General features: G+C 38.0%; 1 protein-coding gene across 2 annotated transcripts in view; it reads left to right on the plus strand.

Annotated features, from left to right (window-relative positions):
• Positions 1-12768, plus strand: part of EXT2 (exostosin glycosyltransferase 2) — a 72084-nt gene that overhangs the window by 53773 nt on the left and 5543 nt on the right. For both annotated transcript variants that reach the window (XM_059849277.1, XM_059849278.1), the window contains 4 exons: positions 1669-1835; positions 8790-8933; positions 9454-9582; positions 10759-10841. In XM_059849277.1, the coding sequence (XP_059705260.1) occupies positions 1669-1835; positions 8790-8933; positions 9454-9582; positions 10759-10841 (523 nt within the window). The remainder of the gene's footprint in view (positions 1-1668; positions 1836-8789; positions 8934-9453; positions 9583-10758; positions 10842-12768) is intronic.

The raw sequence follows: 12768 nt of genomic DNA on the forward strand, positions 1-12768 counted from the left end.
ACTTACTTTACTAAGCAGTCCTGTCGTATAGAGTTTAGTAAGCTCTGTATGACTTTATTGTGCTCACTGTTTTTCATGTCTCCAGGCTTTGTGTCACTTGCAAATTGCACTGAAAATTTATATGTATTTCAGACATGAAAATTCCAGTGCCTTCAGGCCCAGTATCAGTTCCTCTAGACTCCACTTGCCACAGAATCAGAGACTGGCTAAGCTTGGAAAGAACTTCTGGGGATCAACTGTCCAACCTCCTTCTCAAGCAGGAACATCTCCAGAGGGCTTTCAATATCTTCAAGAGCAGAGATTTCACTACATCATTGGGCAACCTGTATTAGTGCTCAGTCACACTCACTCTGGAAAGGTCTCCCCTGATGTTTGGAGGGAACCTTCAGTGTTTCAGTTTGTGCCTTTGCCTCTGGTCCTTTCACTGGCCACCAGTGAAAAGAGCCTAGTTCTCTCTTCTTTGCACCTTCCCTTCAGGTATTTGTTCATAGGGGTGAGACCTTCCTTCAGCCTTCTCTTCTCTAGGCTGAATAGCCACAGCAGTCTCAGCTTTTCTTTGTAGGGGAGATGCTCCAGTGCCATCATTACCTTCATGGTTCTTTCCTGAGCTCTCTCCAGTTTGCCCATATGTCTCTTACTTTTAATTAAAATACATTTTCAATAATAGTTGCTTTTGGGATGCATCATACTGTAACAATGACTACTGTTAACCTATTTGCTAGAAAGTGCACGTGGTTATATGCATTTAGAATGAATGTTTAATATTCAGCCCTTGCTTCCATTTCCTTTAGCTTGGTGCTCTGTATTTACACCTATAGTTATTCTTTTGTAGGAATAGAATAGGGTTTTGAAAATTTTTTAATATATACAGAAACTGTTAATGTGACATCTAAAGTGCTACATGCTAAACACATAGGAAAAAATGGAAATTAATGCCATGGTATTAATTGGTAGAGTGAATGTGATTCAGTTTTGTATCTATGGGGAGATTCTGTTGCTATTTAAATCCTCATTTGATGTGTGAATTTTAATGTTTGTGTACTCCAGTGCTCTATTCTACTTGGAAGAATGCTGTAGGGCACAAGTTAGAATCCATTTGTATTTATCTAGTTTTAAATTATCACTGTAACTTAGGACTTTGAAGATGAAAAATTGCTGAGACACAGAATATAGTCTTTAGCAATAGTCAATAGTGGTAAACATTTAACTGATATAATAATTTTTTTTTCTCAGTCCTTGGTAGAACTAACATTCTTAATCAAATTCTTTATGACCCTAGACTTGCAGTCAGTGATTGTATACTGCTGCTTCAAATGATTTTAGTTGCCCTTGAGTGAAGTATCTTTCCATGCGGTGTGTCCTAAACCAATACGTGTTATACCTGCACTTGCTCTGTGAGTGTTCAGGTTGCTGTTTTGGGTAAGCTAACGTCTGTGTAGCAGCCCATGAAGCTCTTTGTTGAGAGATGCAGAGGGAAATGCAGCCCAACTTCTGTCTCTTGCCTTCATTGCTCTCATGTTTGCCAAACCGAAACTGCTGTAAATTCACCATTAAGAAGCTTTTGTTTAGATGCAAAGAAGAAAAGAGTAAAAAGCAGCTAAGATAGAAATGCAGATTCAGAAGTAAAGTATAACATTGAATTCTATTTCTTTCAATTTTTCTCTCTAGATTCCCTCTGGCCAAAGATTCGTGTTCCCCTGAAAGTTGTTAGGACTGCAGAAAACAAACTTAGCAACCGCTTCTTCCCTTATGATGAGATTGAAACGGAAGCAGTGCTGGCTATTGATGATGATATCATTATGCTAACCTCAGATGAACTCCAGTTTGGCTATGAGGTAAGAGAATTGGTTTTTCCCTGTCTCCTAGGCCATCCACTTCAACATTGTATATAAAGTGTATATAAAGTGGAGGAAGCACTGTGCAGTCTGTTGATTCAGATTATTGCACCTCTCTGTACTATAATAGTTCAATGCTGACTGAAACAGTTTTACAGATAGTCATTTCTTTATTGGAAAACCTACCATGTAAGAGGTTTTCAGTAACTGGCACAGGAATGCCAAGACACTCCAGAAAATGTTGTAGTGGAATAAGTGCGGGGGATGCAGCCTGAAGACTGAGCTGCATTCTTCTTAACTTCAGATAAATCAGAAATTCTAGCCAAGGGAACATTTCTTGATGGGCAAGGGAAGTTTCAGAGATTAAGTGTTGGGAACAGAGGAGGCCTCTTGGGGACATGCCGAAGTAAGGTGGAGTGCAGTGAAAGGAAGAACTGAAGAATTTCAAGGAGGGGACACATGGATCATGTGCTTGAAATGGCAAAGCTTCAACAGCTGCTCTTGTGATGAGGGTATGGACAAAAAGAGAGCTTGCTCAAATCAGTTACCCATGGGAGTCCAAAGAAGTGACAGTCTCCATAGGGACTTGAATTGTTTGTTAAAAGTACACTTGAAGCAACACTGTTGTCTTCCTTCCAAAGCTATGTTTTGAATTAGCTAATTTTTTGACTTCCATTTGTATTTGAGTGTATAACAGTCCATAATCTAAGTCCACAGTCCATAATCATTACTGTTATATGTGTGTATTTAAGACAAAGATACTGTATTTGTAAACAAATCAGAAACATTACCATATTTTAAGAAAGCTTTGAATTATTTAGTCGCACCTGTACATGCATTATCAACTGCAAAACAGCACTGGGCTTCCTAAGTGAGAGCTAGAACATGAAACTATTACTGAAGTTGGATGAAATTATGAAAACTTCTCTAAGATGGAGAAAGCTAGTGACATGTGATAGTCCAATTTTTAGCAATCTTAAGTGCAGTTAATATAAGATGATATTTTTATACAATACATTGGACATATTTCTTTAATGTATGTACATGTGGGGTGAAATATTGCTCCTTCTCCCTCTTGAGTAAAAGAGACTGTTAGCAAGTAACAAGCTTTTGGACTCCAGAAATGTCTTGTGATGATGTAGGTATGCTGAAGTAATAACAAAGACGTTAAGTAGTGGAGACAGAGGTTTCATCTATCATGTGTGTCTCCAGAAAGGAAATACTTCCCTTGCCAGGTTAAGAGTAGTGAGTTAATACATGAAGTGTGAAAGATGGAAGGAAGAGAAGACAACTGAAGGAAGGGGATTTTGGCTATATAGACCTTCTCTATACTTTGTTGTCTACACTGAATGTTTTAAGCACTGTACTGCAACAGCAGAGCAATCAAGTGCTGGCAGTTCTGCAAGCTGACTTACTTTTGCCTGTGTTGGTGCCTCAGACTACTAGTTTTGAGAGTGATCTGATGGGATGAAAGATAGCAGATCCATAATGTGCATGGTGCATAAATCCTTGCTCCATTTGCAATTTGACTTCCATTTTCATAAAGCTGTCTCAAAGTGCCTAAGAGTAAGGAGTGACTTACCAAAGTCTTTTAAGTGACTGTGTAAGTAGTTCTGCTATTGGCAGAGCAGGCTTGAAGGGCTTTGAAGCAGAGATTCAAACTGCAGCTGAGTTCCGGCTGTGTCAGCCAGAAGTCCTGTGAAGCAGAACCTTGGTTTTTGTGTGTCTGAGCTGTTAATTTTAACACCCTCAATTCACAGTGTCTGTAACATAACATGTATTGAGTCTGGTCACTCACAGAGACAGGAGTTATCCTCATGAAAAACAAAAATAGGGCAAAGAAAATTTGATTTGAGTTCCCCGGTAGTCAGTGCAACTAGGGAATAATCAGGACCCGCAACTGTTCATCGCCTAGGAGTAAGTCCAACAGGTCTAGCAGTTTGATTGTGCTGGCTCATTTATTGGCCTTATGGCCATGTGCCTTGGTTGCAGGGACTATCTGAGTAACAGTCCTTATATTCTTGTGTGAATGTAACTGTTTGGACATGAGATTGTTTAGTTTAGCAGACTGGAAACTATTTCTTTTGCAGTTTTTTGCATTTTATTATAAATCTTATTCCTTTTTAATTCTGGGAAGTCAGCTTACTGCACAAGAACATTGATGGAAAATTAAAGTGCTGTATTGAGAAGACAGTTGAGACAAACCTTTGAGTAATTTGAATCCTTGTATTTTGAATTTGACTTCACCACCCCCACTCCCTCAGTAAATTAAATGAATAGAAATGTCTTTGAATACAGAAGCAGAGCAAATTATTCTAGGAATACACAGTTTTCCTCGTATAGGGAGTGGGTGATGTAACTCCTACTCTCTGGCACAGAAATCAGGAGCTGAAGATTGATCTTTCCTGTCCTTGAGTGTCTGTGACTTGCTTGACAGGCCTGAGCTGGCCCCCAGATGTTTAAATTGTCCTCAGCCTGTGATAATTTATTTATCTGTTTATGTGTGTTACCAGAAAAGTATCTCTCAAACTCTTGACTCATTTGCAGGGGAATCCAGAGGGAACAGTAGCAGCATATAAGGTTACTAGAAAGTTTTCTTTTAAAAGTAGGTCTGCTTCTGCTTTGGTCATATGAAGGGCTGGAAACGTGACATTCAGTAATTTTCTTTTCTGTCCAGACATCCTTGAGATTTTGCATTTAAACATGTGGCAAAACCCCCTCTGTCACACACTTCTCTGAATGTATAGAGCAAGCCTAAAAAAAAAAAAAACAGAAAACTTTGATCTCTGTACACTTTCAGCCATAAAAAAATATAGTAACACTCAAAGTGTCAGACATTTTTTACTTGTTAAAAGTGAACTATTATGGTACAGTGATTTATGACCTTGCATAAATCTATTGGAGCAAGCAGAAAAATAGTCCCTGTGTGCTGCTGTATTAAGGTAGCAGAAGAATACTAGTGACATTCTGACTTGAATAAAAGTAGTTCTGTTAAGTTAAATGACTTGGGATACTGCAAAAAAAAACTTACGTCTAGATAATTTTTTTCCCACTTACTGAATTTGTTGTTCACAGAGAGAGTATCAGAGAGACCCAGGAAATGGAACAAGTATTTAGATTATCATAATGTTAAAAAGTTAAATCAGAACCGTTGGCCACCTCTGAAATGTTTGGTGTTTGAATAGATGACTGAAATCAAACATTGTAGCATTCTCAGCTGGTCTCGAGGCAGATGTCATCGCAATAAGTAATTTCTTATCCCATGCTTATGCAGCACTTTGTCCTTACAGAGACAAAACATTTTTATTAGAGCAATACTAGAAATAGTCTAAATGGGTATTACTGTTCTGAGTCTATGTTTTTCGTTCATGAAATGTACCGTTTGGTGCATTGCTAAGTTTGCATTTATTCTGTTGAAAACTTTGGGCCTTCCGCTGGTAGATGATCTTGTTCTGTCTCAGAATTGGTTTTCAGTGCTTCATATCTCTGGCACTCTTTAAAAAAATCTATTCTGTGTTGAATTGCATATTTTGCTAGGCCAAAATTTTCATGAAGTTGGAATGCCTTCTTCAGAGGAATTCTTCCTTGCTCATTTTGACTTTAAAAGTTTAGTTTTCAGCATTCCTTTGTAGGACAAGTACTATAACTCTGCTTAACAAAAGAATTCTTCACTGCTGGCCACATTCAAAGCTCTTCTTCAAACTGATGATATTTTACAAAATGTGTGTGTGCAAAGCATCTTGCATCTTTTAATGGACTCTGTGTTTACATTTTACTTTATTTTTTTAGTAATAGCACAATTCATTCCTTTGAGGACTGGGAAAGAATTGAGAGTGGATGGGGCTCTGAAAGGCAGAAGGAGTACGATGGGTTGAGTTTGTTTTCATTTGTAGAGAATAATCAGTGTTTCGTTCTTAAAATGTCATGGTAGCTTTGGAAATGCTGACTATTTTTCTGTTCATTAAACTGTTGAAATTTCATGTGACTTAATATAGTCTACTGAATTTAATGCATAAATGTTTGAGAATGTTTTGTAGAAGGAAATGTTTCCCTGTCCTTCTGGCTACATGGAGAGTATGCTATTCTGATGGCACAGCAATTTGCACGAAATAGTTGAGGCTGTGAGGCAGAAAGAGCTCTGGAGAGATGAGGATGGAGGGTGTTTTAGCTATACTCTTTATGTCACTTGGGAACTTGACTTGGAAACAAAATTACTATCATTTCCTTTTGGTTTTCCTTACAAGACTTTTAGTAAAACTACTAACTCAGAACTTCTATTTGACGTTTCATCTGGGAGATGCTTCATCCAAAAATATTTATCTTCAGGGTTGACTACCAGAGTCTTTGGAATGACTTGTCTGCAAATAAGCATACCTCCTCTTCACTTGGCAATATGTTTTTCCTTGGATGTGTCCCTTACCAGTATTAAAGCAGGCCATCCTTCTTAGTCTGAGAAAGCTAATAAGATCACTGGCTAAAATGAAATGTACTCCTAACAGACTAATAAATTATAGGCAACCATCAAACAAGAAAATGGACAGTAATGCAAAATAGAGAGTAGTATTAGAATCATTACCACTATTTTTATTCTGAAAGCTTCCTTATATGCAGTAGCTGTATATATTAATTTTGGCAAAAAGCATATGTATGGATTTGGGCAGTGAGCTGGATGGAGCCACTGGGAGCCTTTCCAGAATTACCATTGAATGAGCTAGTGGTGAACATTGTGAAAAAGCCAAGCTTTTCCACTGACTTCAAAAGCATTACTTTTAAAGGGAATCTTTGTTCAGAACACCAAAGTTATTTTTTAGATGCATCGAACTGACAAATTTCAGAGGCCAGGACATTTTTTTACAGGGTAGAGTTGATATTTAGAGTGACACAAGAACATCTGCATGAGTAATGTGCATTATAGTTGGCTTTTATTTTATGTCATTTAGACTCTTGAAGATGACACCAAGGGCAAAAACTATAAGGGCTATGATTCCAGGGTTCTGTGTTGAGAAGGCACTGCACTCCCATGGGAAGCAGTAGCTGACTTTAATCTTTCTTTCAGCTGCTGTTAATATGCATGCCATTTCCTCTACAAGAACTCTTAGCCCAGTACGGTGCAGATCTGTAGTGTTCCATTAAATCCTTTGTTGAGCCTCAGTAGCTGATGTGGTGGTGCCTTCCAACAGCTGGGAGGATAGACATTTTAATATTCAGGTTTAAAACTAAATCATTAAAATTTTGAGTCCTGGAGAGTGAGGAATACATTTTTGAGTGTCGTACATTTAGTTTTGTGTTCTTTATTAAGGTTTTCTACATCATGTCAAAATAGATATCTCAAGCCCTCACTGGCTTGCCTGCCAGAAGTCTGTATTGTTTTAATTAGCTTATGGCACCAACTTGTCCTATGAATTCTCTTCCATCAGTTCCAAGTTATCTCTGCTTTCAAGAACCCTCTGTGTTGGAGCGTTGTCATATCTAAATACTATCCCAGTACTTGTGCCCTAGAACTGTCTAGAAAGATTGATTTCTGGATAAAATAGAAGTCGAGGAGTCAGAAGATCTGGTTCCCATTCTTGTTTCCTGTATAATTTTGGCAGGTTCCCTCATCTGGATGTTTGAAATAATAACTGCTCTCATCATGGGATTCTGAAGCTGTATTAACTGACAGCAATAAAATGTGTTGAGATGTATAGATGAAAAGGTATATAGTAATGAAAAATTGCAGAAATGTAGATGCAGAAGCAGTAACTTAAAACTGATTGTTTTATCATATTTCCTATGACAGAATACTTTCATAGAGTCCTTATAGTCCAGTCCTCCCAACTGAAATGCACTAACACATAAGAAGTGGCTAAAGTGAACTGCTGATGGGGTGACATTTCCAGGATGGTGGAATTCCAAATAACACTTCCTTTACTGTACATTCAGCTGTAGGGTTCCCTTGTCTTTCACACAGATGAAAGAATTTGTGAAGGGATCCTTGGGGATTTTTGAGGTACTTTGTTCTTGTTGTTCATCTTGCATACAAAAATTTCATTATATATGCATCTGTTTGTTTATACATTACCAACCTAAACCAGAAACTCTTGTAAGCTAATTGTATGTTAGAGTGTCAAGACTCATTCATTCTTCCAACAAGCCTAGCAGTTACTTGGATTAAGGTACAAATTTTGAATAATTTGTCTACAAATAATGCAGACAAATTGTATCTAGCAAACAAATAGCATTCAGATCCCTCTAAATAATTATAATCCTTCCTCCCTTTTTCTCTAATGCAAAAATTGTCCATTATTTAATGTGGCCAGCAGTGTGGAGAACTGGGGTTGCGTTAATGATGCCCTTCTCCTTGTTCTTGTCTACTGTATTTGATCCTGTAGTCAGCTATAAAATAATGTATGGAGTGACAAGGATGGTATCTTGATTGTATCCAGCTGTCTGGAACAAGTCAAGGGTAGAGAGGCCTTCCATGTAGCCAAGCACCCACTAAAGAATACCAGAAATATTAAAATTTAAGCCAGTTCCTGACAAAGGAAGCAGGTTGGTTAGATCCAAAGCCAGCTGTGAAAGTAGTTAGGTTGTAGTCATATCTACTGAAGTTAACATCAAAAGTTTCATTTTAATCATGCTTGGGTTTAGTTAGAGTTAAAATCTTTTTGAATAGCCATTTGTGTTTCTCTGTAACAATTATTTTAGTACTCCGTTAGTGGCTTTTTGCTCTGGGACATGGCTTCTCTGTGTTGTAGGGTCCTTCCACAGCAAAGCTTACTGCTTTTTGTACTTCTTCCTGGCAACTTTTTGTTCCAAGAATTTGGACTTAAAAGAATTTAAGTGATCTTTGCCCCACTGAAATTCTACCCTTGCAGATGTGTTGCATTTGCTACCCTTCCAGAAAGCAGATGTGTTGCATTTGCTTTCTGTGCAGGCCTGGTTAACAGCATGTCACGTTTTTTTTCTCTTCAGGTCTGGCGTGAGTTCCCTGACAGGTTGGTTGGATATCCAGGTCGCCTGCATCTTTGGGACCATGAGATGAACAAATGGAAATATGAATCAGAATGGACCAATGAAGTCTCAATGGTGCTTACTGGGGCAGCCTTTTATCACAAGGTGATATACAACTTGCACTGCACTAATGTACAATGTGGACATTAAAAAAGATCTGCACGTGGTTCTGTCATTGTTCCATCAGTTTTTGTGGTGCTATGCTTATGTGCTTTAAAACAGTTGTAGAACTGATTGCAAACTTTCCCTAGATCTCTTCCAATTGCTGTGGAAACCACTGATTTTTCTCTGCCAGTGAAATAAAACCATTTCTTATCTTTATGATCTTACAAAACTCCTGACAGTTTGCATGACCTGAAAGTACATAGCAAATTTTGCCAAGAATGTAGCTTTGTAGCTGGTAGGTTCAGAAAAGAGAAGCGCTTTTAATGAAATTTGTGTAGTGGTCAGGAAAGGAATAATAAGCAGTTTAGCACCCAAAAATTGTTTTCTATCTGCTGAAGTAGTTCTTGTCTGAAGGCATTATCACTTCGCTGCCTGCCCTTCCATGACTGAAATATTTAGTCTTGTAGTTACTGTATCTGTATTTAAAATTCTCTTCTTTCTCTCACTCTCTTCTCTGCAGTATTTCAACTATCTTTACACCTATAAGATGCCTGGAGACATCAAGAATTGGGTGGATGCTCATATGAATTGTGAAGATATTGCCATGAATTTTCTAGTAGCAAATGTCACTGGAAAATCAGTCATTAAGGTGGGGCTTTGTGTTTATCTTTACAAAATTAAAAACGATGAGATACATACTTAAATTCAGTAGACTTCCATATGTTACTTAATTCTCCCTTTTCTCTCATTTTCTCCCAGTATGGTATCTTGGTCTCTTTCTCGTGGTAGAAAAGCCCTTCTGCTAAAGTTTTTATGTTAACTGAGAACAGAATTATTTTTTACCAGTTGTTTCTGGTGGTTATTTTAACCATCTAGATGAGCTATAAAAAAGATATTTTAAATGACAGCTGTACTTATGTGTGTATATGTACAGGCCCACAGACATATATTTTAACTATTTGAGATCGCTAGAGGAAAGAAATTGCCAACTGTCCACAGCTCGCTCTATCGTGGCCTGACAACAGCTGATTTATAGGAATGTTAATTGCAAGAACATTAATTGCAAGATCAGCTTTAAATGAACTTTTTATCCCTGAATTAATTTCCTGACATGTTTCGACACGTTTTCAGGTCTAGACATTCACTCCGTACATTCATTTCAAAGTGTGTCAACTTGGAATGAGATTTAGAGGCCACCAGGCATTACTTCAATTAGCAGGGTCCGTTCTCCCTTCTGTCCATCATCATTTACTGGGACTGGTGGCTGCATTTCCTAGAAAAGTCTTTAGAAGATAAAGTGTGTGCTTTTGCTGAAAAAGTTTCCGAGCTGTATGAGGGCAGAGCAGAGTAATTTGGCACCTCTGTGCGATTCGGAGAGTCTTGCAGGGTTTGCCAGTCAGCTCTTAGCTGGAGAGAGCGAAAGAGCGCCTGTTGGATTAACGTTACGGTGAAGTATGGGAAGCTATATTTCATCGCTGTTATGGCTGCAAGAACAAATGGTGTTTATACAGGGACCTTGGCAGTGAGAAAACAGTCATTAAACAGGAATTAAGGAGCTTGTCATCGCCACTTCTTTTCAGCTACAGAAGGAAAAAACCCTCCAAGCCGTTTTTATTGGGCCCCTGTGAATTTTGCAGTCAGCCGGGCCAGATGGAGCTGAATGGAGGAATAGAGTGGCTTTTTTTTTTTTTTTGTACACCCCCTCTTTTTTAGACAGCTCAGCTTACACTGCAGGCATGTTCAGAGGTATTGCACTGCTCTCTGTGCAAGGAGATTAATGTCCCTTCTGTTGATATTTGATAATATCTGGCATGCCTTTCTGCAGGTGACCCCACGAAAGAAGTTCAAATGTCCAGAATGCACAGCAATTGATGGGTTATCACTGGACCAGACACACATGGTGGAAAGGTGAGTGGCCACTCTCTATTTCTCTGATTGTCTTGTTCTGATCCCTAGAATCTTATCCTGTGTCTCATTAAATTAGGATCAAAAATGATAGTGTTTTTATAAATTACTAATTTTGAAAGAATGTTACATGGATTCAATCAACAGAAGTTATTCCTATGATGGGTGATGTGTCACTGAAAGGTAGACTACTACAAAAAAGGACTTTAGGAGGGTACAATTTTTATCAGCCTTGATGTAAAGCTTATAGGACAGATGTATGAAGTTCAGGTTCTTGGTAGGCAGTGCTGTCAGTAATACCACATTTCTGATTGCCGTGGAATATCAACTGTACTAATTATGAATTCTTTTTTTAAACAAGACAATTGGTAGCTTACCAAAGAGCGGAAAGGATATAAATTATTAATAAAATAATTTGAAATTATATTTGTGCATTGCCTTCTTTCTAAAGATTGTGAAGCACGTTGCTTCCACCAGTGAAGGGCATTTGCTGCACAATTCCATGTTGCATTTTTTAACAATGGCAGCATAATTATATTTCTCCTAAAAATTTAGTTTTGAAATGAAGTATGCATTTGGAAAGGCAGTGAATGCTTAGAGTGAAATACTGAAGGTTTGTAAGTGTGATATTTGCATTCCCTGCTTTACAGTAAAAGGCTTTCCAGCCTTGATCAAGACCCTAGGCTTCTCTCTGCTTTGGCTTCTGAATTTGTGAAATCAGGGAAAGTTTTACAAAGCTGTTCATTACCCATGTTTGAAACAGGCTATCTGACAATAAATGTACATACCCGTTATTAGGTGGAATTAACCTGATATTTAGCACCGATTAAGGCATCTCACTTTAGGCTTCTTGGGCTGTTGCATCTCTCCTGCAAGCTTTGGGAAAAATTATTTCCAACAATAGAACTGATGAGGTAGGTAAGCAGGGGGAAGAAGTCACCAGAAGGAAGATACAGACAGTTGGACTTAATGATCTTAAAGGTCTCTTCCAACATTTTTGATTTGAAGAAGTGACCAAAAAAAAGAACCCTGACCTGCATTTAAAACAAGCCATTTCAGATTTGCATGGAGAGGGATAACATGGTTATCTTACTAGTCAATAGTAAAACACTTATCATTTTAACAGTGAACTTTTTTCTGTCCTTCTCTGCAGAAATCAGAAAATTTTAAGTGTTGTATGGGCTTTAATAAGACTGAATTAAAAAAAGGACTATGCAGCTCAGAAGTAAAACATACTCCATTAAGATGGTAAAAATTACTCTGCAGGAAAATACTTGAGAAAGGGGTGGGAAATTTTGTAGATCTTCAATGTTAGCTAAAAGGCAAGCACAAAAGGTTCCCTCATATCTAACAATTCTGACCTGGCTTACAGGGTGGACTGCCCAAGCCAGTTAAGCTTTCCTGTGGTCATAGTAGTAGTGCTACAACGCCACGTGGGAATTTAGTTATGAACTAGGTTCTCATTAAGGCAAATGCTGTAAAAACAGAAGATGAAAAAATTGCTCTTTGCCTTGAAGTGCATTAATATGCTGGGTAAAGGTCATGTTTCCATGTCTATAGCAGTTCTTGTATCCTCAGAGTAGAGTGTCATTGACAGTTTATTGAGAACATGTTTAAACTGTTGTTTTGCTTGTCTGTAATTTTGAAAAGTGGGGAATACTGGATTGTGGGAAGTGTTAGATGGATTGCAAATCCACATACTTTTATTTGCCCAGCCAAAGAAGTATATGCTGAGATAGAGTCCGAGTGCAGGAGAATGTGGGGAGATAGACAGTTTAGGTATATTCAGACTTAATTTTGAAAATCCTTAATTATCATACTGAAACTGCTTACTACGCCTAATGCCTTCTTGCCCTTTGTTGTCATCTACCTAAATATAAGGGAGCTATTTGAGAATCTGAAAAGGTTTATTTTTTTGAATCTTCTATGC

Source organism: Haemorhous mexicanus, chromosome 6 (genome assembly GCF_027477595.1).
Source record: "Haemorhous mexicanus isolate bHaeMex1 chromosome 6, bHaeMex1.pri, whole genome shotgun sequence".
Taxonomy (NCBI): Eukaryota; Metazoa; Chordata; class Aves; order Passeriformes; family Fringillidae; genus Haemorhous; species Haemorhous mexicanus.